This window comes from Dendrobates tinctorius, unplaced genomic scaffold, assembly GCF_039654945.1.
Source record: "Dendrobates tinctorius isolate UK_male_01 unplaced genomic scaffold, ASM3965494v1 ptg000035l, whole genome shotgun sequence".
Classification (NCBI taxonomy): Eukaryota; Metazoa; Chordata; class Amphibia; order Anura; family Dendrobatidae; genus Dendrobates; species Dendrobates tinctorius.
Window position 1 is genome coordinate 25911443 of NW_027361703.1, and position 24551 is coordinate 25935993.

General features: G+C 41.2%; 1 protein-coding gene across 3 annotated transcripts in view; it reads left to right on the plus strand.

The window, feature by feature from the left end:
- The window catches only part of ST7 (suppression of tumorigenicity 7), a 142859-nt gene that overhangs the window by 105946 nt on the left and 12362 nt on the right, over nt 1-24551 (plus strand). For 2 of the 3 annotated variants that reach the window (XM_073573347.1, XM_073573349.1), the window contains exons 6-12: nt 1610-1685; nt 3680-3834; nt 5492-5589; nt 6132-6246; nt 12593-12665; nt 13992-14094; nt 15436-15586. In XM_073573347.1, the coding sequence (XP_073429448.1) occupies nt 1610-1685; nt 3680-3834; nt 5492-5589; nt 6132-6246; nt 12593-12665; nt 13992-14094; nt 15436-15586 (771 nt within the window). The remainder of the gene's footprint in view (nt 1-1609; nt 1686-3679; nt 3835-5491; nt 5590-6131; nt 6247-12592; nt 12666-13991; nt 14095-15435; nt 15587-24551) is intronic. The other variant, XM_073573348.1, reaches the window with a different exon arrangement.

The following is a 24551-nucleotide window of genomic DNA, read 5'->3' on the forward strand; positions in this document are numbered from 1 at the left end:
CTCCTAATGGCCGCAGTTGTAGTCGCGATCCACCCGCGGCTGTTAACATGTTAAATGCTGCTGTCAATCTCTGAGCACAGCATTTAACTCACACCAACCAAATGATTGTCATTAGCTCTGCCAATCGGCACCCTGTCACATGACTGCAGGGCGCCAATGGGTTGGCATGACAACTCTGGGTCTGCAAGAGACCCTTGTTCTTGTCATTGCCAAACTGCTATGAGCTGTGCCCCGTGGCTGGCTCTCATAGCAGATGAGCACTTTTGCTACAAATGGCAGGGCTGCAGCCCTGGTATACGTAGTACAAGCGATCAGACGACCGCAGCTTCAAATCTCCTAAGGACACTATTGAAACATGTAAAAAAGAAAAATACACATATTTATAATCGCCATGTTCAGAGATGCCTGATTTAACAAAATATAAAAAGAATTAATCCAATCAGTAAACTAAGTAATGAGAAAAAATCCAAACGCCAGACTTTTTGGGTCTTCGCAATTGCAATAACAGGCAATCAAAACATCGTATATATCCCCAAATGGTATCAATAAAAACGTCAGGTCGGCGCCCAAAAATAAGCCCTCACCCAGCCCAGACGCTACGGGTCTTGGAAAATGGCCCCATTTATTATTTTTTTTTTTTTTTTCTTTTTATAAACTTTGTTTTTTTGTTTGTTTTTAAACCACTTAAATAAAAAATGGAGACTTATAATGACAGGTCAGTTTTAGCACTTAGTAAACATGGTAAAAAAAAAAACCCAAACAAGCAAAAACAACAATTGTGGACGTGCAAGTTTTTTTTTCAATTTCACCGCACTTGGATTTTTGTTCCCGTTTTCGAGTACACGACATAGTAAAACCAATGGTGTTGTTCAAAAGTACGACTGGTTCCGCGAAAAGCAAGCCCTCACATGGCCATATTGACCGGAAAATATAAAAGTGATGGCTCTGGGAAGAAGGGGAGCGAAAAACGGAAAATAAAAAAGCGGAAAATCCCAAGGTGGTAAAGGGGTTAACTAGCCGTAGCCAGTAGAAACTTGGCCCTTGCTCCCTGTACCATCAGTCATGTCTACTCTTCCCATACATATTTTTATATAAAGATTGCCACAAATCTTTTTTGCGTGTAATGATATGTTAGAAAAACACTCAGCCCCATGTACTACAAAATATAAAAGGACCATCTTTTAGTCTCACTAGCCCATAGTTTATTTGTGCGCGGGCTCTGACTGGCCCACAGGGCAGCATACCCTGTAGGCGGCTGTGCAGACGTGGCCCCTGACCTCCCTTTCTGAGCAGTAGTTGGCACAATATAGTTGGCTTGCTATGTCCAGACAATGGCAGCATGTCTTTATTCATTAATAAACTACCCAGTGTATTACTACATAGAAGCAGAGGTGCATTTGTGAATGAAGGTCCGGTGACATTTGCATGTAGCTGAACAGTAGGCCCCCTGAGTTCTCTTTACCGGTGGGTCCCTGGCATCTCAGTCCGACCGTTTGTGCCATATCTTGCTGTGAGATGACTTTTTGATGGAGAGGCTTATTGTGGTTACACTCAGGGTGATTCTTTGGAATTAATTAACTGATCAAGTTTTCCATTTTTTATTGAACAGTAATGCAAAAAGCATGGCGAGAAAGAAATCCACAAGCCAGGATTTCTGCAGCACACGAAGCGCTGGAACTAAATGAGTGAGTAGCTATACCTAACACAGCGGTGCTAGATGTATTGCACCTGAATGGGCACTCAGCACTGCCCTGCACACACTCATTGTGACATGTGGTCTGACACTTTTGATGCAAATGCAGTTTACTGCAAAGGCACATTCATATTTTACTTAAATAAATTACATTAGATTTTCGTTCCTATATCTGACTATTTGGAAGAACTGAGGGCATGCAAAAAATGTAGAAATGGCTGTAAGGCCTTCTTCACACGTCCAAATGCTGTCCATTTTTTAAGGGTCACAAATACGGACACGCACACCCATTGTATTCAATGGTGGTTCGCACATATCACTTTTTTCACATAAAATGTTTGGTGCACACTCAAGACACACGGATAACATCCATGTGTCATCAGAGGGACACGTACCAGCGCCTGGGAAGAAGCGGTAGAGTTTGCATTGTTTCCAGGTGCCAGCACTGAAAACGGCTCTCATTATTGTCTCCTGCTCACCCTCAGATCAACGTGACCAAGAGACAATGATGGGAGTTGTATACAGCAGCAGCTGTGTCCTTCCTGTATAAAATAAATAATTACATTTAACATACCGGTGTGGGCTCCTTCGCCATTTTCATAACCATCAGAGGGAAATCCCACGGCTTGGGGCTAATGTTATCTGGGACAAGGGACAATACCCCATAAAAGTCCCCAGGCTATTAATAACCGCTCACAGCTGTTTGCTTAGCCTTTTCTGGTGAATTTACTGGGGACCACTGAAAATGGTGTAGTGTCCCCCTATAAATTCAGACCAGCATAGGCTAAACAGATAGCTGTGGGTTGATATTAATAGCCTAAGAAGGGATCAGAGATATTGCCCCCACCCTCCCGGGTACCAACATTAACCCTCAGCTGCCCCAGAAATGGTGCTCTACCCACTTGCCCAGTGGTGGAAACAAGAGGTGTAATAGGGTTGGGGTTGATGTCACCTTTGTATTGTCAGGTGATATCAAGCCCAGGGATTAGTAATGGAGAGGTGTCTATAAGACTCCCCCATTACTAACCCTATAGTAAGAAATGAAATAAAGGATTTTGTTTTTGCTGTGTTTATTTGAAATAAAACAAAACACCCTGTTTTACACATTTTATTTAAAAATAAAAAAGCTGTTATACTCACTTCATGCCGATTCCATTGCAGTCCATATCCCCTGTAAAAAGAAAAAAACAGAAAATAATAAACACTCACCTTACGCCTAAACCAGTGATGCCATGTCCACAAAAATAATAATAAACAACCATATACCTCACCTGTCCAAAGTGCAGATAAGCCTTACTTTCCCACACCGTAATTTATCTCTGTGATATCTGATTTTCAACATGAACGGTGCCATGATGCCACCGTTCATGCTGAAAAGCAGGACGCAGCAAGGTGCTGTGAGCGGAGTTCACTGTGAGCCAGGACGATGAATTGTGGTGACCTCCATGAGATCACCGCAGTTCATCATCCTGGCTCACAGTGAGGTAAGCCTGAGAATGCATCTTCAATGACCTCTGTGACATTACTCCTTGTCACTAAAGCAGGCCTCACAGCACCTCCATTGAGACAGGTAAGGTCATGTACATATTATGTGGTAGAACCCACATAAAACTTAAAAGGGTATTCCCATCTACAAGAACCTATCCCAATATTTAGTAGGTGTAATATTAGCAAATGTCTCCAATTAGAAATTTAGTATAGTTTTTCTGCTTCACTTTCTCTTTCCTCATGTGCAGGCATTGCAGGACTAGGTATCCATGGTTACGTCCACGGATAGTGACAGTTAGCTAGTTGCTATTGATCGTAACCATGGATACCCAAGGTCCTGCAATGCGTGCATATGTGGAAAGAGACACAGAGAATCAGAAAAACTATACTACATTTGTAATTGGAGTTTTTTTGCTAACATTATTATTACACCTACTAAATATTGGGATAGGTGGGAATACCCCTTTAATATCCCCTTTTTTTTTGTCCTGAGTACAGATGTGCCACAGCATTTATTCTCCTGGCCGAGGAAGAGGCCACGACAATTGTGGAGGCAGAGAAATTGTTTAAGCAAGCATTGAAGGCTGGGGAAGGCTGCTACAGACGAAGCCAACAATTACAGCACCATGGAGCTCAGTATGAAGCACAACACAGTAAGAGCCTCCTGTTATAGTTTCTTTATTGACTTATAAGGCTATAACTACAGTGGGGACAATAAATACTTGATACACTACCAATTTTACTCGTTTTCCCACCTACAAAGTTAACAGGTAACCAGTTCAAACAGGTGCAATTAATACAGGTGCAGAGTGGGAGGGCTTCTTAAAGAAAAGGTTGTTAGGTGATCAAATACTTATTTTATGCATTAAAATGCAATTTAATTATTTAGAAATCCTACAATGAGATTTTCTGCTTTTCATTTTTAGATTCTGTCTCTCACAGGTGATGTGTACTTACGATAAAAATTACAGACCTCTCCATTCTTTGTAGGTGGGAAAACTTGCAAAATCTGCAGTGTATCAAATACTTATTTTCCCCACTGTATATATCTAATTTGTGTGGAATTAACAGGGAAGGGTCCATATTTTTTTTTTCAATCCATTAACTTAAACAGATAATGTCATATCTGATTAACATGTCAATTTTAAACACGTTTTCCCACCGAGAAAAATGTGACTTATCCCTGAATTCTGCCATGTTAGGGCAAGTTAGGATAGGATATGGGTTGAACTAGACAGACTTAAAGTCTCCCTTCAACCTTAATAACTATGTTACTATGTTATAACCGTATGGTGGAGTATACTATTAGTGGCTGATCCATCAACCCCTCCCATCCTATGTCATCAGGTGGCCGTTGTGTTCCATATGCAACCGGAAAACCTAATGAATATATGGTTTCCCTTTCTTGTCTTAGATGCACGTCTCAGGGGTGCGCAACAATTGCCCGAATAGGCATATGGTCAGAGGAGTTGTCCAGGATTAAGCAAACCTAGCTGCCTCCTTTTAGAAGCAACTCCACATCTGTCCATGGATTGTCTGGTATTGTAACTCAGCCCAGCCTAAGTGGACCATATACAACTTCACTGGTACATGTATGGGATATACTTTTCATTTCCCCAAAGCGAGAAGATGTATAAATAATATACTCGCTCTTCCACTCCGCCGCTGTACCAGTTTCGGCAGTGATGTCATGGCTGCGCATGATCTCTACAGGCAATCAATGGGCTTGGTGGCTTGTGCCATCTACATTGGCATTTCAACTGACTCCTATGATTGTCTGCAGTGATTACACGCACTGTGGTAGTGACGTCACTGCTGCAGCCCAGGTCAGCGGAGGAGAGGCAGTGCTGGATCTGGGGATGGTGAGTAATAGCTCAGTTTAATTTATATATCCATATGCCTTTGGGGAACTAGAGGTTTATTTTGGACAAGGCTTTTAGCTTCAATCACTTTGATGGATCTGAGCTGTAGCATCAGACACAATCCATGCACAGGTGTAGCTATAACAAAGCAGTCATGGTTTTTCTAATTTTGTAAACCCCTTTAACACAGTGTCCCTACACAGTACGGGGGCCATGTCTTACTGCATACAGTGGTTATACAGTGGGCTTAATAATAAACTGTACTTAGTAAGTTCCCAGGCCTAAGTGTAGGTGACCGTAGGTTCCCAGGGGCACCGAGCGCTGTTTCTCCCCGTTTGCTATTCACATTTGATCTAGTCTTGCAGATAACGGTAAAGAAATAAATCTGTATTTGCCTCTTGAACATGGGCTTGGTATATATGTCTGAGTTCCACTTTTATCGTTTCAGGACGAGACACTAATGTGCTGGTGTACATTAAAAGAAGACTAGCTATGTGCTCACGGAAGCTCGGAAGAACAAGGGAAGCCGTTAAGATGATGAGAGATGTAAGTGTGATTATATTCCAAGACTTTCTGACGGGACCATTCCATTTGCCGTTTTTATACATTTGGGGCAATGATCTTGAACGTAAAAAAGGCATTCGTGCTTTCCTTTTTTTTTTTTTTTTTTTTTTTTTTTTTACCAGTAACTTTTTATACCAGATTTGTGTCTTCATTACATGACAAAAGCCACAGCGTTTCGCCAGATGTTGAATGACATGCAGCAGTATTTGGTTTGTCTAATCTGTCGGGTGACCTGATTGTCTGTCGGGATTTCATTTTTGTCTGCAGTTGAACTGAGCGTAGGAAGCAGTCTGTATTCCATGAGCTGCATTGTTTTATCACTATATCAATTCCAAGTGATGGTATGAAAAAAAAGTGCATTAATAATTAATGGCCTCCTTCTAATTGTATTTTCTGAGATGCCTGGCAGATGTTTATCACCATCACTCTAATTGTCTGCCGCGTTTCGATGACTCTCGGACCTAACGGAGCTATCCTCATCTGTGCCACTAAAGCTAGTGTTTGTGGTTTCTGATTTCTTCTAGTTAATGAAGGAGTTCCCACTGCTCAGTATGTTCAATATTCATGAGAACTTGTTAGAAGCTTTGCTCGAGCTCCAGGCGTACGCAGATGTACAAGCAGTTTTAGCAAAGTATGATGGTAAGTTCATATCCCTTGCGCTCCCATCGTCATGCACCATTGTTTTTCTTTTACGTCTCACTATACAGAAAGTCCCAGAAAAAAAAAATCATTCCATAGATATATATATATATATATATATATATATATATATATATATATATATATATATATATATATATATATATATATATTTGGAAACTTCCACCTGTTAAAATTGCGTGCTTTACTCTACTGGATAAATAGAAGGTATTAACCATGCGTGCCATTCACCAATAGTCAAGAGGGCAGAGCTGCAGTGGTGAAGAGTCCGTGTCCTTTCTTATTTACTTGACTTCCTGCTCAGCACGTCTAGCATTGACTTTGCCCTCAGAATGCCCTACGGGGTATGGAAAGATTTTAGTGGTAACGTTTAGAAAGGTATGACTACACAAAGGCTGCATCGGGGATACAGGACTCCCAAATTCCTGCATAAAATTGGGGTAAGAGAGGATGACTTGTGTCCGAGATGCGGTTCAGCACCTGCCGATTTGCTACATATGTTTTGGTCATGTGGTTCTATCGGGAATTTCTGGACCCAAGTCATAGACCACATAAACACGATGTTTAGGGTTGGGATTCCTACGCATCCTCTGGTTTGTGTCTTGGGTTTTGTGGACAGGGTTGCTGAAGATTCAAACATAAGGTTGGCACTTAAAAGAACATTATAGCTTCACACTGGTTGGACAGGGCACCACCTATGTTTAGGGAATTTATGGAAAAAATGAATCTACTGCTACGTCTGGAAGAAGGAGTATATCAAAAGAGGAGAGCCCTACATACATTTTGTAAAACATGGGAGGACTGGAAAATTCACCAAGGCACAGATATTGTGTCCTTACTTGGAGGTGCAGGGTAATATTACTACTTGTGTCGAACGAGATGTCTGATTAAGGTCCTTGTAGTGATGCATGCAAAATCTGTTTCCATAATGTCCTTCCTGTTTCAAGGGAAAACTAAAGAACTTGGAGACTTGGGACTTATGTTTAATAATGTTTATTTGCACATGAGTGTACAGATTGCCATATTTGGCTTAAATATGTTGATAATATAATGAGATACTTGCTAATTGCTGTGTGGTCCGGAACAAGGAGGGGGAAGGGGGTTGGATGGGTGTTGTCTTTTGTAGTATGTTGAAAAATTTAATAAAAATGTATCTAATTTAAAAAAAAAAAAAAAAAAAGTATGACTAGGCATTCTCCATGGTGGGGTTTCCCTTTCACTCTCTGACATCGGACGTAATATTTCGTCCATGTGATCTGGGCCAATTTGACCATGGACGGAATATTACGTCATCGCGATCTTGCACTAGGTGCCAGGTACGGTACTTTAACCGCCAAAATACTGTGATCAAACACGATCGCATCATTCCGGAAGCCGGCAGAGGGCTGCCTTTGGATCGGCGTGACGCGGGGTCCCGATCGTTGCCATGGTGACCTGTTGTCGTCATGAAGACATCAGGGTCGCCCTGAGTGAGGAAATTTGCTGATCATGCGCAGTGCATGTTTAGCAAATCTCCCTGTCAGTGCACCGTTGACAGCTTCTATGGTATACAGATGCTGCATCATCTCCATGCTATAGAAGCGATTAGCCTGCAAAAATTGATTGTCCCATAGTGGGACTAAGTAAATTAAAAAAATTTTATTTAAAAAAATCAAAAATAGTTATAAAAATATCAATCAATATATATTATATCACTAAATAAACATTTGAATGGAAAAAAATCTAAACAATAAAAGTACATATATTTGGTATCGCTGTGTCCGCAACGACCCGACCTGTAAAACTGTCCCACTAGTTAACCCCTTTAGTGAACACCATAAAAAAAATAAAAAGGCAAAAAAACAATGCTTTATCATACCGCCGAACAAAAAGTGGAATAACACGCGATCAAGAAGACTGGTATAAATAAACATGGTACCACTGAAAACATCATCTTGTCCCACAAAAAAGCAAGCTGCCATACAGCTTCATCAGGGGAAAAATAAAAAAGTTTTAACTCTCAGAATAAAGCAATGCAAAAATAATTATTTTTATATGAAATAGTTTTTATTGTATAAAAGCACCAAAACTTAAAAAAACTGTATAAATGAGGTATCGCTGTAATCGTACTGACCCGAAGAATAAAATTGCCTTATCAATTTTACCACAAACGAAGCGGTATAAAGGCCCTCTTCCCCTAAAAAAAATTCCTGAATTGCTGGTTTTTGTCTATTCTGCCCCTAAAAATCAGAATAGAAAGCAATCAAAAAAATGTCGTATGCCCGAAAATTATACCAATAAAAACGTCAACTCGTTCCACAAAAAAATAAGACCTCAAAATGTGGTGATGCAGAAACTATTTTTTGCAATAAAAAGCATCTTTTAGTGTGACAGCTGCCAAACATATAAACCAGCTATAAGGCCTCTTTCACACGTCCTGATATTTCCGGTACCGGAGATGTCAGTGTCCGTGTGTGTAATACTTGTGGCACATGTGTGGCATCCATGTGCCGCATCAGTAACAAACGGACGAGCGCCAGGGAAGAATCGTTACAGTAAGCACTGTTCTCCGGTGCCGGGTGCTGAACACGGCTCTCATCATTCTCCCCTGCTCTGCCGGCAATAGGCGCGAGCAGGGAAGAATGATGCGTTACATTTAAGTGATACAGTTGTGGCCAAAAGTATTGACACCCCTGCAATTCTGTCAGATAATACTCAGTTTCTTCCTGAAAATGACTGCAAACACAAATTCTTTGGTGTTATTATCTTCATTTAATTTGTCTTAAATGAAAAAACACAAAAGAGAATGAAGCAAAACATTGATCATTTCACACACAACTCCAAAAATGGGCCAGACAAAAGTATTGGCACCCTCAGCCTAATACTTGGTTGCACAACCTTTAGCCAAAATAACTGCGACCAACCGCTTCCGGTAACCATCAATGAGTTTCTTATAATGCTCTGCTGGAATTTTAGACCATTCTTCTCTGGCAAACTGCTCCAGGTCCCTGATATTTGAAGGGTGCCTTCTCCAAACTGCCATTTTTAGATCTCTCCACAGGTGTTCTATGGGAATCAGGTCTGGACTCATTGCTGGCCACCTTAGAAGTCTCCAGTGCTTTCTCTCAAACCATTTTCTAGGGCTTTTTGAAGTGTGTTTTGGGTCATTGTCCTGCTGGAAGACCCATGACCTCTGAGGGAGACCCAGCTTTCTCACACTGGGCCCTACATTATGCTGCAAAATTTGTTGGTAGTCTTCTGACTTCATAATGCCATGCACACGGTCAAGCAGTCCAGTGCCAGAGGCAGCAAAGCAACCCCAAAACATCAGGGAACCTCCGCCATGTTTGACTGTATCGACCGTGTTCTTTTCTTTGAATGCCTCTTTTTTTTTCTCCTGTAAACTCTGTTGATGCCTTTGCCCAAAAATCTCTACTTTTGTCTCATCTGACCAGAGAACATTCTTCCAAAACGTTTTAGGCTTTTTCAGGTAAGTTTTGGCAAACTACAGCCTGGCTTTTTTTATGTCTCGGGGTAAGAAGTGGGGTCTTCCTGGGTCTCCTACCATACAGTCCCTTTTCATTCAGACGCCGACGGATAGTACGGGTTGACACTGTTGCACCCTCGGACTGCAGGCCAGCTTGAACTTGTTTGGATGTTAGTCGAGGTTCTTTATCCAACATCCGCACAATCTTGCGTTGAAATCTCTTGTCAATTTTTCTTTACCATCCACATCTAGGGAGGTTAGCCACAGTGCCATGGGCTTTAAACTTCTTGATGACACAGGAACATTCAGGTCTTTGGAGATGGACTTGTAGCCTTGAGATTGCTAATGCTTCCTCACAATTTGGTTTCTCAAGTCCTCAGACAGTTCTTTTGGTCTTCTTTCTTTTCTCCATGCTCAATGTGGTACACACAAGGACACAGGACAGAGGTTGAGTCAACTTTAATCCATGTCAACCTGGCTGCAAGTGTGATTTAGTTATTGCCAACACCTGTTAGGTGCCACAGGTAAGTTACAGGTGCTGCTAATTACACAAATTAGAGAAGCATCACATGATTTTTCGAACAGTGCCAATACTTTTGTCCACCCTCTTTTTTTTATGTTTGGTGTGGAATTATATCCAGTTTGGCTTTAGGACAATTCTTTTTGGGTTTTTTCATTTAAGACAAATTAAATGAAGATAATAATACCAAAGAATTTGTGTTTGCAATCATTTTCAGGAAGAAACTGAGTATTATCTGACAGAATTGCAGGGGTGTCAATACTTTTGGCCACAACTGTAAAAGAGACAGCAAGCAACGGCTGATGGGACTATTACTCCCATCAGCCTACCCCTGCTGCTGCTAATAAGTGACAGCTGGAGCAGCGGCTGGGGGTATTCATCAGCCGCCGCCTGCACTCTAAATAAATGAAAAAAAAACAAACTGTTGATTCCCCTGTATTTTCTATAAACAGCCAGGCACAACTCACAGCTGGGGGCTGCAGCCCTCAGCTGTCAGCTTCAGCAAGGCTGGTTATCAAGAATAGAGGAGTACCCACTCTGTTTTCTTTAAATTATGTAAATAAATCATTTAAAAAAACGGCATGGGGTCCCCCCATTTTTGACAATCCAGCCTTGCTAAAACTCACAGCTGGGAGTTGGTATTCTTAGGCTGGTAAGGGGCCATGGATATTGAACCGCCCCCCAGCCTAAAAATAGCAGCTCGCAGCCGCCCAGAAAAGGCACATCTATTAGATGTGCCAATTCTGGCGCTTTGCCCGGCTCTTCCCACTTGCCTTGTAGCGGTGGCAAGTGGTGTTTATATTTGTGGGGTTGATGTCACCTTTGTATTGTCAGGTGACATCAAGCCCACGGCTTAGTAATGGAGAAGCGTCTATACGACACCTATCCATTGCTAATCATATAGTTGTATGGTAAATAAAGACACAGCCAGAATAAAGTCTTTTATTATAAATAAGAGTTTTACTTTTTTTATTTAAAAATAACAAACACCGTTATACTCACCTAACGCCTATTCCACCGAAGCCCTCGTTCTCCTGTAGTAAAAGTAGAATTAAAAAACAACAATATACCATACCTGTTTTGTCCCACACTGTAATCCATGTCTGGGGGATAATTAGTTTTCAACCTGGACAGTGCCAAGATGCGACCGTCTAGGCTGAGAACCACTGGTGAATGAGCTGCTGGGAACGCAGCGTCAGTGCCCGGGGGTGATGTCATAGAGGTTACTGGGCTCTGTTCTGTTCCCAGCCGGGATGAGCAGCGGTGAGATCCCCACTTCACCGCTCAGTGGTATAAAATTCTGTTAGGCACATGTGATGATAATGTGATCACTCCACCCCTAGATGAATTCATTGAAGGTTGTAGTTTGTAAAATGAGTTCACATATAGGGGGTTTCTGTTTTGGCACCTCGGGGCTCTGCCAAATGTGACATGGCACCCTCAAACCATTCCAGCAAAATCTGAACTCCAATATTGCGCCTCCTCCCTTCTGAGCTTTGCACTGTGCCTCAAAAGTAGTATTCCCCTACATTAAAAATTGCACAACAACTTTTGGGGTCCAATTTCTCCTGTTACCCTTGGGAAAATAAAAAATTAGGGGCGAAAAGATTATTTTTGTGGAAAGAAGTATTTTTTATTGTTATGGCTTTACGTTATAAACTTCTGTGAAGCACTTGGGGGTTCAAAGTGCTCACCACACATCTAGATAAGTTCCTTGGAGGGGTCTAGTGTCTAAAATGGGGTCACTTGTGGGGACAAATTGCACAACAACTTTTGGGGTACAATTTCTCCTGTTACCTTTTGGTAAAAAAACATTTTGGATCTGAAGTAAATTTTCTGCGAAAAAAAAGATAAATGTTCACTTTTTTTTTTTTTTTAACATTCCAAAATTCCTGTGAAGCACCTGAAGGGTTAATAAACATCTTGAATGTGGTTTTGAGCACCTTGAGGGGTGCAGTTTTTAGAATGGTGTCAGTTTTGGGTATTTTCTATCATATAGACCCCTCAAAGTGACTTCAAATGTGATGTGGACCCTAAAAAAAAAAATGATGTTGTAAAAATGAGAAATTGCTGGTCAACTTTTAACCCTTATAACTTCCTAACAAAAAAATTGGTTCCAAAATTGTAAAGTAAACATGTGAGAAATGTTACTTATTAAGTATTTTGTGTGACATATCTCTGTGATTTAATTGCATGAAAATTCAAAGTTTCACTTTTTGTATTGAAGAGCTGAAATAAATTAACTTTTTGATGATATTCTAATTTTGTGGGTTGCACCTGTATATGGTACTAGATTTACTTACTTTGTAATTATTCTTGCATTTCTTTTTTGCTTCTAGATATAAGTCTACCTAAATCTGCCACAATATGTTACACAGCTGCATTGCTAAAAGCACGAGCAGTATCAGACAAGTAAGTGTTACACATTGTCACGTTTGTTTTCTGCAGAACATCACTGATCCGATCCGTCTGTACTGGACAGGAAATTAGTTGGTAACAAGAAAATAGTATTCCTATACCCCCATCCATTAAAGAGAACCTGTCATGTCCAGAAACGCTATTTACCTGCAGATATAGAGATAATCTGCAGGTAAATGGCATTGAAATAATGTCTGGCAGGCTTACTGGAGCAGCAGCTACAGGGGAAAAACAAAGTTATATTCTCCCTGCAGCTGCTCGTTTCCAGGATATTAGTTGATTTTCTCCCTGCAGCTGCTGCTTCTGTAGGGCAGGAAGGCATGATTTTAATGTTCTTTACCTGCAAATTTACCCTATAGCTGCAGGTAAATGGTGTTTCTGGACAGGACTGGTTACCTTTAATACTACACTGCTAGTTTACATTTATATGATTGCGTCTTTGAGCTAACGCTCTGATCAGCAGGACCAGCACCAGCAAGGATATTAAACAGATACTAAACTGTGCCCCTTTTTTAAACCCTACATAGATCAACTTATTTATTAAAAAGAGAAGTCATCAGAATATTCTGCAAAGAGATTGCAGCACACGTCCCACACGTCTCGCTGTGTTTAGCATGGGAGCGCTGTTGTGTGGCTTCTACTAGCCTGGATATAGACAGTTTACTCTAATCTTCCCGTTGTTCCGATAATCCAAGGAATTGATAATGGCAGGAAAAAACCTATAAAGAGCAGCTACTCCTAGGCATAGGTCAGGCACAGTATTGTGAGGCAGCATGCTGTACAATGTGTGCACTCGGAGAAGTGCAAGTAATTTTTGTTTTCATTCTTTTTGTCCTGTAGATCGACCAGTACCTGCAACATCTTTCCTCCCTACACAGCGACTCCAGCTTGGGAGGGCAGGGGAATGATTGTCACAGCTTTCCCTGTGGTGTCTGCCTGCCAAGTACAGCTCTGGAGTTAGCCGTGAGGTGTGAGGTGAGGAAGAGCTTGCATGGTCTGGTTTCTTTCCTATATACTATAGCCATTTCTGTGCCGGTAGCGCGGGCAGGTAGTGACCCGCTAGGATAGAACATACTAGAACTACCCACTCCAGCTGAACGGAGCAGAAAGCGCTAGGAATCCCTCCATGAAATGACCAGAATGTATACATTGTACTGGTGTGTGATCCTCACCACCAGACAGGGGGAAATAGAGACTTTAGAAAAGGGATAAGAGTTTAGAACGTGCCTAAACCTAGAAATACCACTGTACATTAGACAAAGTGCATTTCTTGTATAGAGGTTTCTCTTAATTGGTGATCCCTGTTTTTGTTCTTTTCAGATTCTCCCCAGAAGCCGCGTCACGGCGAGGGCTCAGCACAGCAGAAATGAATGCTGTAGAAGCCATTCATAGGGCAGTGGAGTTTAATCCACATGTGCCAAAAGTACGTAAATCAGTCTGGGTCATAATGGCTTTAATGTCACAGTGGATTGGTAATTCCGGTCCGTTTATGGCATTACTGCCTTCTGAAACCAGCCGAAAAGTTACCTACAGTGTGGAAAATAAGTATTTGACACCCTGCCGATTTTGCCAGTTTTCTCACCTACAAAAAATGGAGAGGTCTGTAATTTTTATCGTAGGTACACTTTGTAGGTGCGAAAATTTGCAAAATCTGCAGTGTATCAAATACTTATTTTCCTCACTGTCGTCTTGTTACATTAAAGCTGCTGCACAAATGCATTTCTCAAAAGTTCTATTGAACCAAACCTCTTTACCCTTAGGAAGCCATGATGTCCTACCTATATCACTTGGTGTAGGATGCTTTTCCCTGTTCTCTAAAATTAGGCTATGTGCACACGGTGCAGATTTTGCCCTGCGGATCCGCAGCAGAATTGCAGGTGATGTACAGTACCATTCTAGCCTATGGAAAATAAAAACCGCTGTGCAAACGGTGCAGATTTTTCCGCGCGGTTTTGCCTGCGGTTTCAAATCCGCAGAAAGAATTGACATGTCATTCTTTTCTGTGGATTCCGCTGTGGTTTGCCATCTCCTCCATTGTGGAGATGCAAAACCGCAGGCTAATCCGCAGGTAAACCGCAGGTCTTTTGACCTGTGGATTTACCTGCGGATTGTGAAAAATCCGCGGGTGAATCCGCACCGTGTGCACATAGCCTTAGGATTTGTGTGGGCTTCTTGGGATGTAGTCAGACGGCTGTATAAATTGGACCGAGACATGAATGCAATGCACGGACTGGCCGGCGGCTCTCCCAACCCGAGCATAACCGCTTCATGTATTTCTATGCAGCTACCGCGCTCGGGGCTGGAGTGCTGCCGGCCGGGTCGAGCACTGCCGGACGATCTTGCTCTGATTTATACATCCGTCTGACAGCACACTTAAAGTAAGAGAAGTACGTCCACCTGCAGCCATATTGACGGTCTCCTTTGAACTGGCTTTTCTCAGTCTCTCTGATTAAATGATTGTTTCACCATCAAAATAATTATGTCTAGAAAGTGATGAATTTGGTTCAGATTTTGGGTGCAGAAACCCCATTCACACTGAGCAGATTTAAGGGCACGCTGCCGATTTTCAGATTGACATAGTTTTATATATGTTGCAGATGTGAAACAACATTCACATATAGTGCCCCAATTTTTTGAAAATGTATGGTCCAACTTATGATGCCAATATAGAGCACAGACACCTTTCTTGGAATTCATTCATTGTGACTGTAACTAATATCTCTTATACAACTCTCTTTATTTATTTTTTATTTTTGTTTGTTAGTACCTTCTTGAAATGAAAAGTTTAATACTGCCCCCAGAACACATCCTGAAGAGGGGGGACAGTGAAGCAATAGCATATGCTTTCTTTCACCTTCAACACTGGAAGAGGGTCGAGGGAGCTTTAAATCTCTTACATTGTACGTGGGAAGGGAGTAAGTATATTATTCTTTTCTAAATCCTATTGGCCTGTAGCTCATGGCATAAAGCAAACTGTAGGTTGTCTGCGAGGCATCACAATATGGATATATGACCCTAACGATTACATGTGTTATAATGGTAAGTTGTCCGTCAGTAAGGAAGACGGGACAGGATTTCACAGGTGACCTCCATCGCTGTCCGACATCATTAAACTTCACGTCCTAGTCCTTTCTGTGGTGGAAAGTATTAGCCTATATAAACCATGCAGTAGACTGTCCTCTCACGCGCTCTCGTTATACAAGACCTAGTGGAGCTTTACATAACTGTGTGACTAGCTATATTCCCGGATAATCGGTTATCTCACGCTCCAGGTAATTGTACCTTACTGCATGGAATCCAACCCCCTGGTCTTCACGTCTGACCATAAAAAGGCCTGTAAACTACAATTTGCTGATGCATTTAAAGCAAAGATTGCCTTTCTGGAGCAATTTCTTTGCAAGTTTTGCTGCTAAATGGTGCATAGGTGAACCTAATAAAGCAGAGCTTGCCAACCAGTATAACGTAAAATAAGGTGGCACGGCCAGAGGAAGCCCTGTGTAAGATACTAATTCTTCATTCTCGTTCATAGTCTGAGTTTTGCTCTATTGGCCATACCTGTACTTTTGCAGATCTATTATTATTAAAGCAAGAAATATCAATCAGTAAAATAATGAATATGGGTCCAGGCAGTCACTGTATTAGTATACGCACATATTATAAGTATTCGTTCTGTAAGACACCCCGGTAATCATACAATAGGGCTTTGTCTGTTTTGGCCTCCTTCCATACCATTCTCTGTACAAGACATAAGACCAGCTTGGAGCTACATGAGGGCCTTAGCCTAGGTGCATTGCTGCACTTGGGGTGCTGTGTTGTCAGGATTCATCATGTAAGGAACCCACATAAATGAGGCCGCAATGGTTCTAAGCTTATAATATATCATTTTGATGGCCTTAAAGTAACTTTAAATAAAAGTCCTCACATTGAGTATTTGGTGCATTTTTTTTATAATACAGATTCTCTGCACCAATTTGCTAAATGTGGTCACTGGGTTTTTTTTTTTACATGTATTTTTTTTCATCATTGTTTTTTTTTCAACTTCATCTTTTTTTGGTATGTCATGATTTAAAAAGGAGCTGTTAGCAGTTTTTTGGCTTATAAAGCCTGCCCATTACCTTTTAAATGATAAGAATGGGGTTCCTGCAACCCCTTTATATCCTCAGATGTTACACTGTACACCTCCAAATGAGGTTTTTTTTTTATAGTTGTCCCGCGCTGTATGTAAATTACACAGTCTGGTCCAATGGGTCGCTCTACATTTTGATCAGCACCGCCCCGGTCCCTTCACACACTACTGCTGTGACTGGTTTCCTTTAAATAAAACTACCTTTGTTTTTGAATACTTCCAATTATTTAGCTTTACTAAAACTTTATTGATCTAGGCATGTGTGGATTTTATGCTTTTAGTGCGTTTTTGCTGTGAAAACACTTAAAGGCCGGTTTCACAAGTCCTGATATTTACAGTACCAGAAAAAAACAGTACTGAAGATGTTAGTGTGTGTGTGTAATACTTGTGGCACGTGTGTCGCATCAGTACCACACGCATCGGCGCCTGAGAAGCAGTGGTACAGTAAGCGCTGTTCCCCAGCGCTGGGTGCTGAAGACTGCTCTCATCATTCTCCCCTGCTCTGCCGGTAAACAGCGCAAGCAGGGGAGAATGATGAGTTATATTCAAGTGATAACAGTGAAAGCAGGTGGTGGCTGATAGGACTATTACTCCTATCAGCCTATACCAGCTGCCACTAATAACAGTGAGAGCAGGAGCGGCTGATGGGAGTATTCATCACTCGCTCCCTGCGCAATAAATAAATAAAAAAAGGCGTGGGTTCCCCTGTATTTTCCATAGCCAGCCAGGCAAAATTCACAGCTGGGGGCTGCTACTCACTTGTCAGCTTCAGCAAGGCTGGTTATCAAGAATAGAGGGGTCCCCACGCTGTTTTTTTTCTTTTTAAATTACTTAAATCATTTTAAGAAAAAACGGCATGGGGTCCCCCCATTTTTGACAACCAGCCAAGCTAAAGCTGACAGATGGGGGCTGATATTCTCAGGCTAGTATAGGGCCATGGATATGCCCCCCCCCAGCCTAAAAGTAGCAACCGCCAAGAAAAGGCACATCTATTAGATGCAACAATTCTGGCGCTTTGCCTGGCTCTTCCCACTTGCCCTGTAACAGTAGCAAGTGGGGTTCATTTTTGTGGGGTTGATGTCACCTCTGTATTGTCATGTGACATCAAGCCCGTTGCTTGGTAATGGAGTGGCGTCTATAAGACACCTATAAATTACTAATACTATAGTTATATGGTAAATAAAGACACAGCCAGAATAAAGTCTTTTATTAGTAATGAAACAAAACAGTTTTCCATGTTTATTTAAAAATAACTGACCATTATACTCACCTAATGCCTATTTCCATTGAATCCCTCGTTCTCCTGTAATAATACAAAAATAAACAACAATATCCCTACTTGTCCGTTGTTAAGATCTGCTCAGTGACTTCACCACAGATCACGATGAGAAATTTTCATGGTGATCTGCAGTGACCTCATCACTGACTTTTTCCCACATTACTGAGGTCACTACAGTTCATCCCGGCTGGGACACAGCCTTAATGACCAGCGGTAACCTCGATGATGTCACTGATGCTGCAGCATCTCATTCACCAGTGGTTCTCAGCTTTGACTGGTTGCATCTTGGCACCGTCCAGGTTGAAAACTATCCCCTAGATGTGGATTATGGCATGGGACAAGAACAATGGACAGGTAGGAATATTTTTTTCTTTTTATATTACAGGAGAGAAGGGATTCAGTGGAATTAGGCGTTAGGTGAGTATAACTGTGTTTGTTATTTTTAAATAAAAATGGAAAAGTGTTTTATTTCTAATAAAGGATTTTATTCTGGCTGTGTCTTTATTTACCATACAACTATAGGATTAGTAATGGATCAGTGTATTACAGACGACTGTCCATTACCAAGTCGTGGACTTGATGTCACATGACAATACAAAGGTCTTATTCTCCCCTGATCGCCAGCAGAGCAGGAGAGAATGATGAGAGCGATCTTCAGCACCCGGCGCCGGGGAATAGCGCTTACTGTACCGCTGCTTCTCAGGCACCGGTATGTGTCAGACGGATGACATTTCAGTGTATCATCCGTGTGCACGTGTGTGGGTCGTTTTGCAGCCTGTGCTGCCAGTAAGGCCTCTTTCACACTTCAGTTTTTTGCATCAGTTCAAATCCGCCAAAAAGTCAGACAAGCGGATCCGTTGTCAACTGATGTGAATGGATGGCACAGGATCCGTTTTCAGACGGATCCAGAAAATGAGGAGATTTAAAGGAATCGCTGGCAGAGAGAGAGAGAGTTTTTTTTTTCCTTTTCATCCAGCACCCAAGAATTTCGGGTTAAATGAGTGTCTGGAGGATCCGCCAGATAAAAAAAAACGTTGCAAGCTCCGTTTTGAAATTTTTGAGGATGGAGACGGACAGCAACTTTTGGCGGATCCTCAAAAAAACGGATGCAACGGACAGCAATCCGTCACAATCCGCCATTAATGCAAGTCAATGGGGGGAAAAAACGGATCCTCAAAAAAAAATTGAGGATCCGTTTTTTTCAAAACCTGGCGGATTGTGACTGATTGTAAAAAACTGAAGTGTGAAAGAGGCCTAAGAAACGGACATGTCAGCGTATTTTACCCATGTACACACGGTCCGTGGAAACACACTAACATGCACAGAGCCATTCACTATGTCTGTAAATGTCTCCGATACGTGTGAAAGCTGTCACCACACATACCAGAGACATGGATGAGTGAAAGAGGCCTAAAGAAGCATTTGTTTTGTTTTTTATCTGTGGATTTCAAATATCTCATTTAAGTCTATAGAGAAGATCCACAAATAAACAAATGAAACTCATTTAGTGGACGAGAAAATGATATGTTGCAGATCTCAAAAAATGCACAAAGAAAGTCGCACAGAGGGCATGAGATTTCTCTAAATCCCCTCCACTTTACTGGAACTGGAGGATGATGTGTTTTTAGCACAAGTCGCATCAATAATGCCAAATGGGTTTCCTCTGCACTAGAAAAATCTAGATGGCAATCTCCATTCTGCCATATTTCTAACCCCATGTAAATGTGATTGTATGGACCAGAATGTAATAAGAGCGGTTTGGGTTACCTCTTTTATCCCCTCCCCATAATTACATGGCTGGGTAACTCGGGACATTAGTGTTCTACAATTTAACTTTTCTCTATTTTCTTCTGATCTGAAATTCTGTCCAAGTAATCTATACTTCTAATTCTGTCAGTGACCACGGCTTTGTGCGCTTGGTATTCTGGCCAGGTGGCAGAATACCAAGAATGGCCAATGTACCATTTGGCTGCATCTAGTCTGCGGCTTTGTAAGTGGTGTAAATGTTGCTTTCATTGGAAGGACCAGGCCGGTGGGGCGTAATAAGTTTAGTGAGCCATGTTACTTGCACGAGATTGCCTTGCAGTTTGCAGGATTCACCAGCAGAGGGCAGTTGTACACATGCAATGCTTGTGCGTTGTACCAGACCTGCCAGGTAGAATTACAGATACAGATACCATAAAGTAATTATATAGTAATTAAATGGTAATATTTGTTTTGTGTTCTCCTGTAGTGTGTCATGTTCTTTATCAAGTCGGTGTAATTGTACGTCTCCTGAGGGGTTGCCTAATTGCGTCTTTAGGTATATTCCATGTAGCGTCCCTGAGGCGTCTCTCCTTTAGGTAGGAACTCCAGCCTGAATTGTGGCGTGCTTGTTACATTGTCCATTACCACCTGATTTCTGAAGAAATGATATCATTAAATGAGAAAATCAATGGCACATATGCACGAGGAAGGGCCATACCTTGAGAGACCTCAATTGCCTTTTTTTAAAAAAAAAATAAAATAAAAATGTGTGCAGTTCTATATGCCGCAGCTTTTTCCTATCTGCTGCTGTACATTCCCATATACTACACTGTAGCGGGGCCTATACTGCCATTCCAAATCCTAATAATACTGTTCAATCATTTCCAGTTATGTATTAATGTACAGGCATGGCATTTAACCCCTTCCTAAACAGGCAATTTTTTCCTTTTTGCATATTTTTTGTTTTGTTTTGTTTTTTGTTTTTTTTTCTCCCCTTCTTCCAGGGGTCATAATTTTTTTTTTTTTTTTTTTTTGTCGATTTTTATCACCATATTAATTTTATATTTTTACGGAAAGACTTTGAATTGTTTTTTTTTAACCCGTTTTCCAGTATATTGAATGGCACCATTGTTTTACTGAGCAGTGGGAAAAAAAATTATATCCGATAAATTTTTTTATTTATTTTTTATTTTTGAATGACATTCATTGTGCTGTAAAAATGACTTGGAAACTTTATTCTTTAGGTCAATATGGCTACAGTAATCCCAAACGTAATTAAAAATACAAAAATATCCTACAAGTTTTTTAAAAAGTCGTACTCCTAAAATTCACTTCTGTTGCCATTTTCTGAGGCCCATGACCTTTTCACTTTCACATTGATAGAGTTGTATGAGGGCTTGGTTTTCACCTGAGTCGTTCACATTTTTATCAGTATCTTTTTATGATTTCATCACTTCATACTTAAAAAAAAAAAAAAAAGTGTTATGGCGCCTGAAATCGGCAATTCTGGTGTGTTAAACTTCTTTTTTTTTTTTTTTTTACGCAGTTTACTACACTGGTGAATTTATTTTATATTTTCATTGGATATCGCTATATCCGTAAAAGTCCAAATATATTTATTTTTTATGGCAGTTTTGTTTTTTATTTTTATTTTTTTGTTTTTTTTTCTAGAAGAAAGGGGATGATTTAGAATTTTTATGTAATTTGTTTTTCTTTTTATAAGTTTTTTTTTTTTTTTAATTAATTTGGTCTCATTGAAGGACTTGATCTTATAGTTGTCAGATCACATATACTATATTTAGTGAAAAAGACGTACTATGAAGTCCACCAGCAGGCATGGTCTCATAGGAGGACAAAGATGGCAGCAGTGGGCTCCCACTTCTATAACTTCCCATCGTCTTCCTGCGCTAGAGGAACCTGTTGAGACCGGTGACAGTACACACCAGTATCTACGTCGGTTTACAGCAGCATTTACGTGGATAAACTACACTGATTATAGCTGGCATCTGCCTGTGACTAAAGTGACCAGAGCGCGCTAACAGGAATTTCTGCTATTAGGAGACATCAAAGCAGCTATTCTGCACCCACCAGGTCCCAATCAATTGCAAATTAGAGATAGGAAAAATGGCTGATACCAGTCATATAATGACCAGAAATGGTGTAATTCAATCTTTCAGAATAATCAGACGTGTGTGTACATGAAGAATGTGTAGTTTCTCTTTTCAAACCTTTTTGGCTTGGGTTTAGATACATCACTTGTGTCTGGTTGATTGTTTTACCCCTGGGCCACACACAGCTGATGACATTATTAAGCACCGATCTTTTACGCTATAGAAACGTATGAGATTCTTGTTTTTTTACGATATGTTCTGCCAAAGCTGAAATTACAAATGTATAATATCTTTTAGTGAGCTGTGACCTTTTCAGTTCTACAACTCTTTGCTGAAATTCCCTTCTCGTGTTTCAGTTAAACTTGTCTTCCAGGATTATTGGATACAATCTCAATGGAACTACATGTTCCACAATGCATTACTTTCTGTATTTGTTGTCCATTAGTGTGTGCAAAACCGGCTGCCAAGCAGGATTGGCTGAGATGGAGCTGCTTTTGGATGGCCGTGTTGGTGCTGATGTGTGTCAGCTGCCTCGTTTTGTGGTCACGTCACCGTCACCGCCTAGTATTGTTTGACCACCCAAGGGTGAAGTAACTGGGGTTCTCATTTTGGCTGATGAGGTTGTGAATTACACCCACATATCACTCACAAATAGTTTAGACCTCACATAAATGACAGCCATGTAATTTATTAATATGTCGTTGTGTAGGATGTTGTATATCTATGTTGTACGGTAACATTTGCTGCCACAATACAGTCAAGGGTTGTCTGGGTCACTGACCTAGACATGCCTGTAATTGCCTCTAGCCCCTATAATAGGACTCCTTTTTTGGGGGTCACTTAGTTGCTGACATTTATGGGTCTGTGCAAGAATCGGTGGTTTGTGCATTGGGGTAAAATTTCTCCATTCTGTAAGTTTGCAAAATCTTGAGTGTATAAAATCTCTTTAGAAATAGGTGTGAAAATATCCGCCTCTTGGTTTCCACAACACCTAGACTTGTTGCACATATGAAGATATTGACCTATAGTTTCTTAAAAGGGTATTCTGAAGTATTTCCTATCCTACAGATGGAGATAATGTCCCAATCGCTGGGGTTTGACTGCTGTGACCCCGCGCCAATCCTGAAAACCCATGTGACTTGAGCTGTGTCCGATCATGTGCACTACCGCTCCACTCGTTGATCTAGGAATGCCAAAGACCAGATGAGCCCAGAACTCTATCTCCGATGGACTTTCTTTCTATACGCATCTTAAGTGGTTATAACTACAGCGCTCAGTCTTGGTTTACAGAAGTCGCCATCACTGTAATCCGATTGTGGTTCAAAGAAACAATTCTACTGGTCCCTGTGAAATGTTCCTGTAGGTAGCATGACGTAGGCTGGTCAGCGTTGTAAAGCAAAACCCTTACTAACTGCTTCTGAGATTTTCCTTTGCCTTATACTTGTCTTGACAATTCCTTTTAGCCATTTCTTAATTACTTTTTACTTGAGGGAAAATTAATGTTTTAATAGATTTCTCCAAGTCTTTGTCAGCGTGGAGGAACCAATAATTGTTACACTGTGAAGCTTGATGTGTCACAAAATATATGAAATTCTTCAATTGTCATCATTTCATGTCCATCAACTAATTAACGCTCACAACAAAACAGTAGTCGATGGTTGCGATGCTGTGGCATATTAGAAATTATCATGTCATGACTGCTGCTAAGAATAAGTGGGAACGGGACGTTGGCCCCCTGACTGAGGACCAGTGGTCCGATATTCTAGAACAGGTCCCTAAAATGGCGGTTTCTGAGTGCCAGCGGCTTTCGCAAATATATCTCATTCACAGGGTATATAAAACACCCAGCTTATTATTTAAAATGGGACTTAGGCCCAATACACAATGTGTTAGGTGTGGGCAGGATGATGCCCACTTGATGCATGTTATGTGGGAGTGCGGGCACATTGGGGATTTCTGGAGGCAGACCCTGGGACTCATAGCCCAGGTATACCATATTACAATACGACCGTCACCTCGTCTATGTTTGTTGAATTTGTGGGAGGAGGGGGTTGACCCGGACTCTGCAGTGGCCATGGGAATAGCACGTATCCTATATCAGGCAAGAAAGATACTTGCATATCATTGGTTGGATCCTATGCCACCAACATTGTCAGAGCTTAAAAATAAACTAAATAATGTCATCAGATTGGAAAGGGGGGCTTATTTAAAAAGAAATGCAATAAGAAAGTTTTACAAAATTTGGCAGCCATGGATGGAGTCACCGGGTCTCCCCTTGGGCGCACTGTTACGGGATGCGATGTTGGACCAGTTGCTGTTGTGCTTGCAATGAGGGGATGCTTGGGGGGTGAAAATAAAGTCTAGTGCCCTTTGTGGCGAAGTAGATTTTGAGTGGCGCGGTGGGAGGGGGCTGGGGTGGATTGGACCTGATATCCGTGGGGGGCGGGGGGGGCGAAATATGATGCGGAGTGGCGCGGCTGGCGGGGATGGTTTTCCCGCTGAAATGAGGCACTGATGTATAATTTTGATTTTTGTTTATTTGTGGAGCCATGTTGTTTATAGGCTCAATTTTATGCAAATATCTGTGTTTTGAGATTTTCTTCTTTTTATTTATTCTT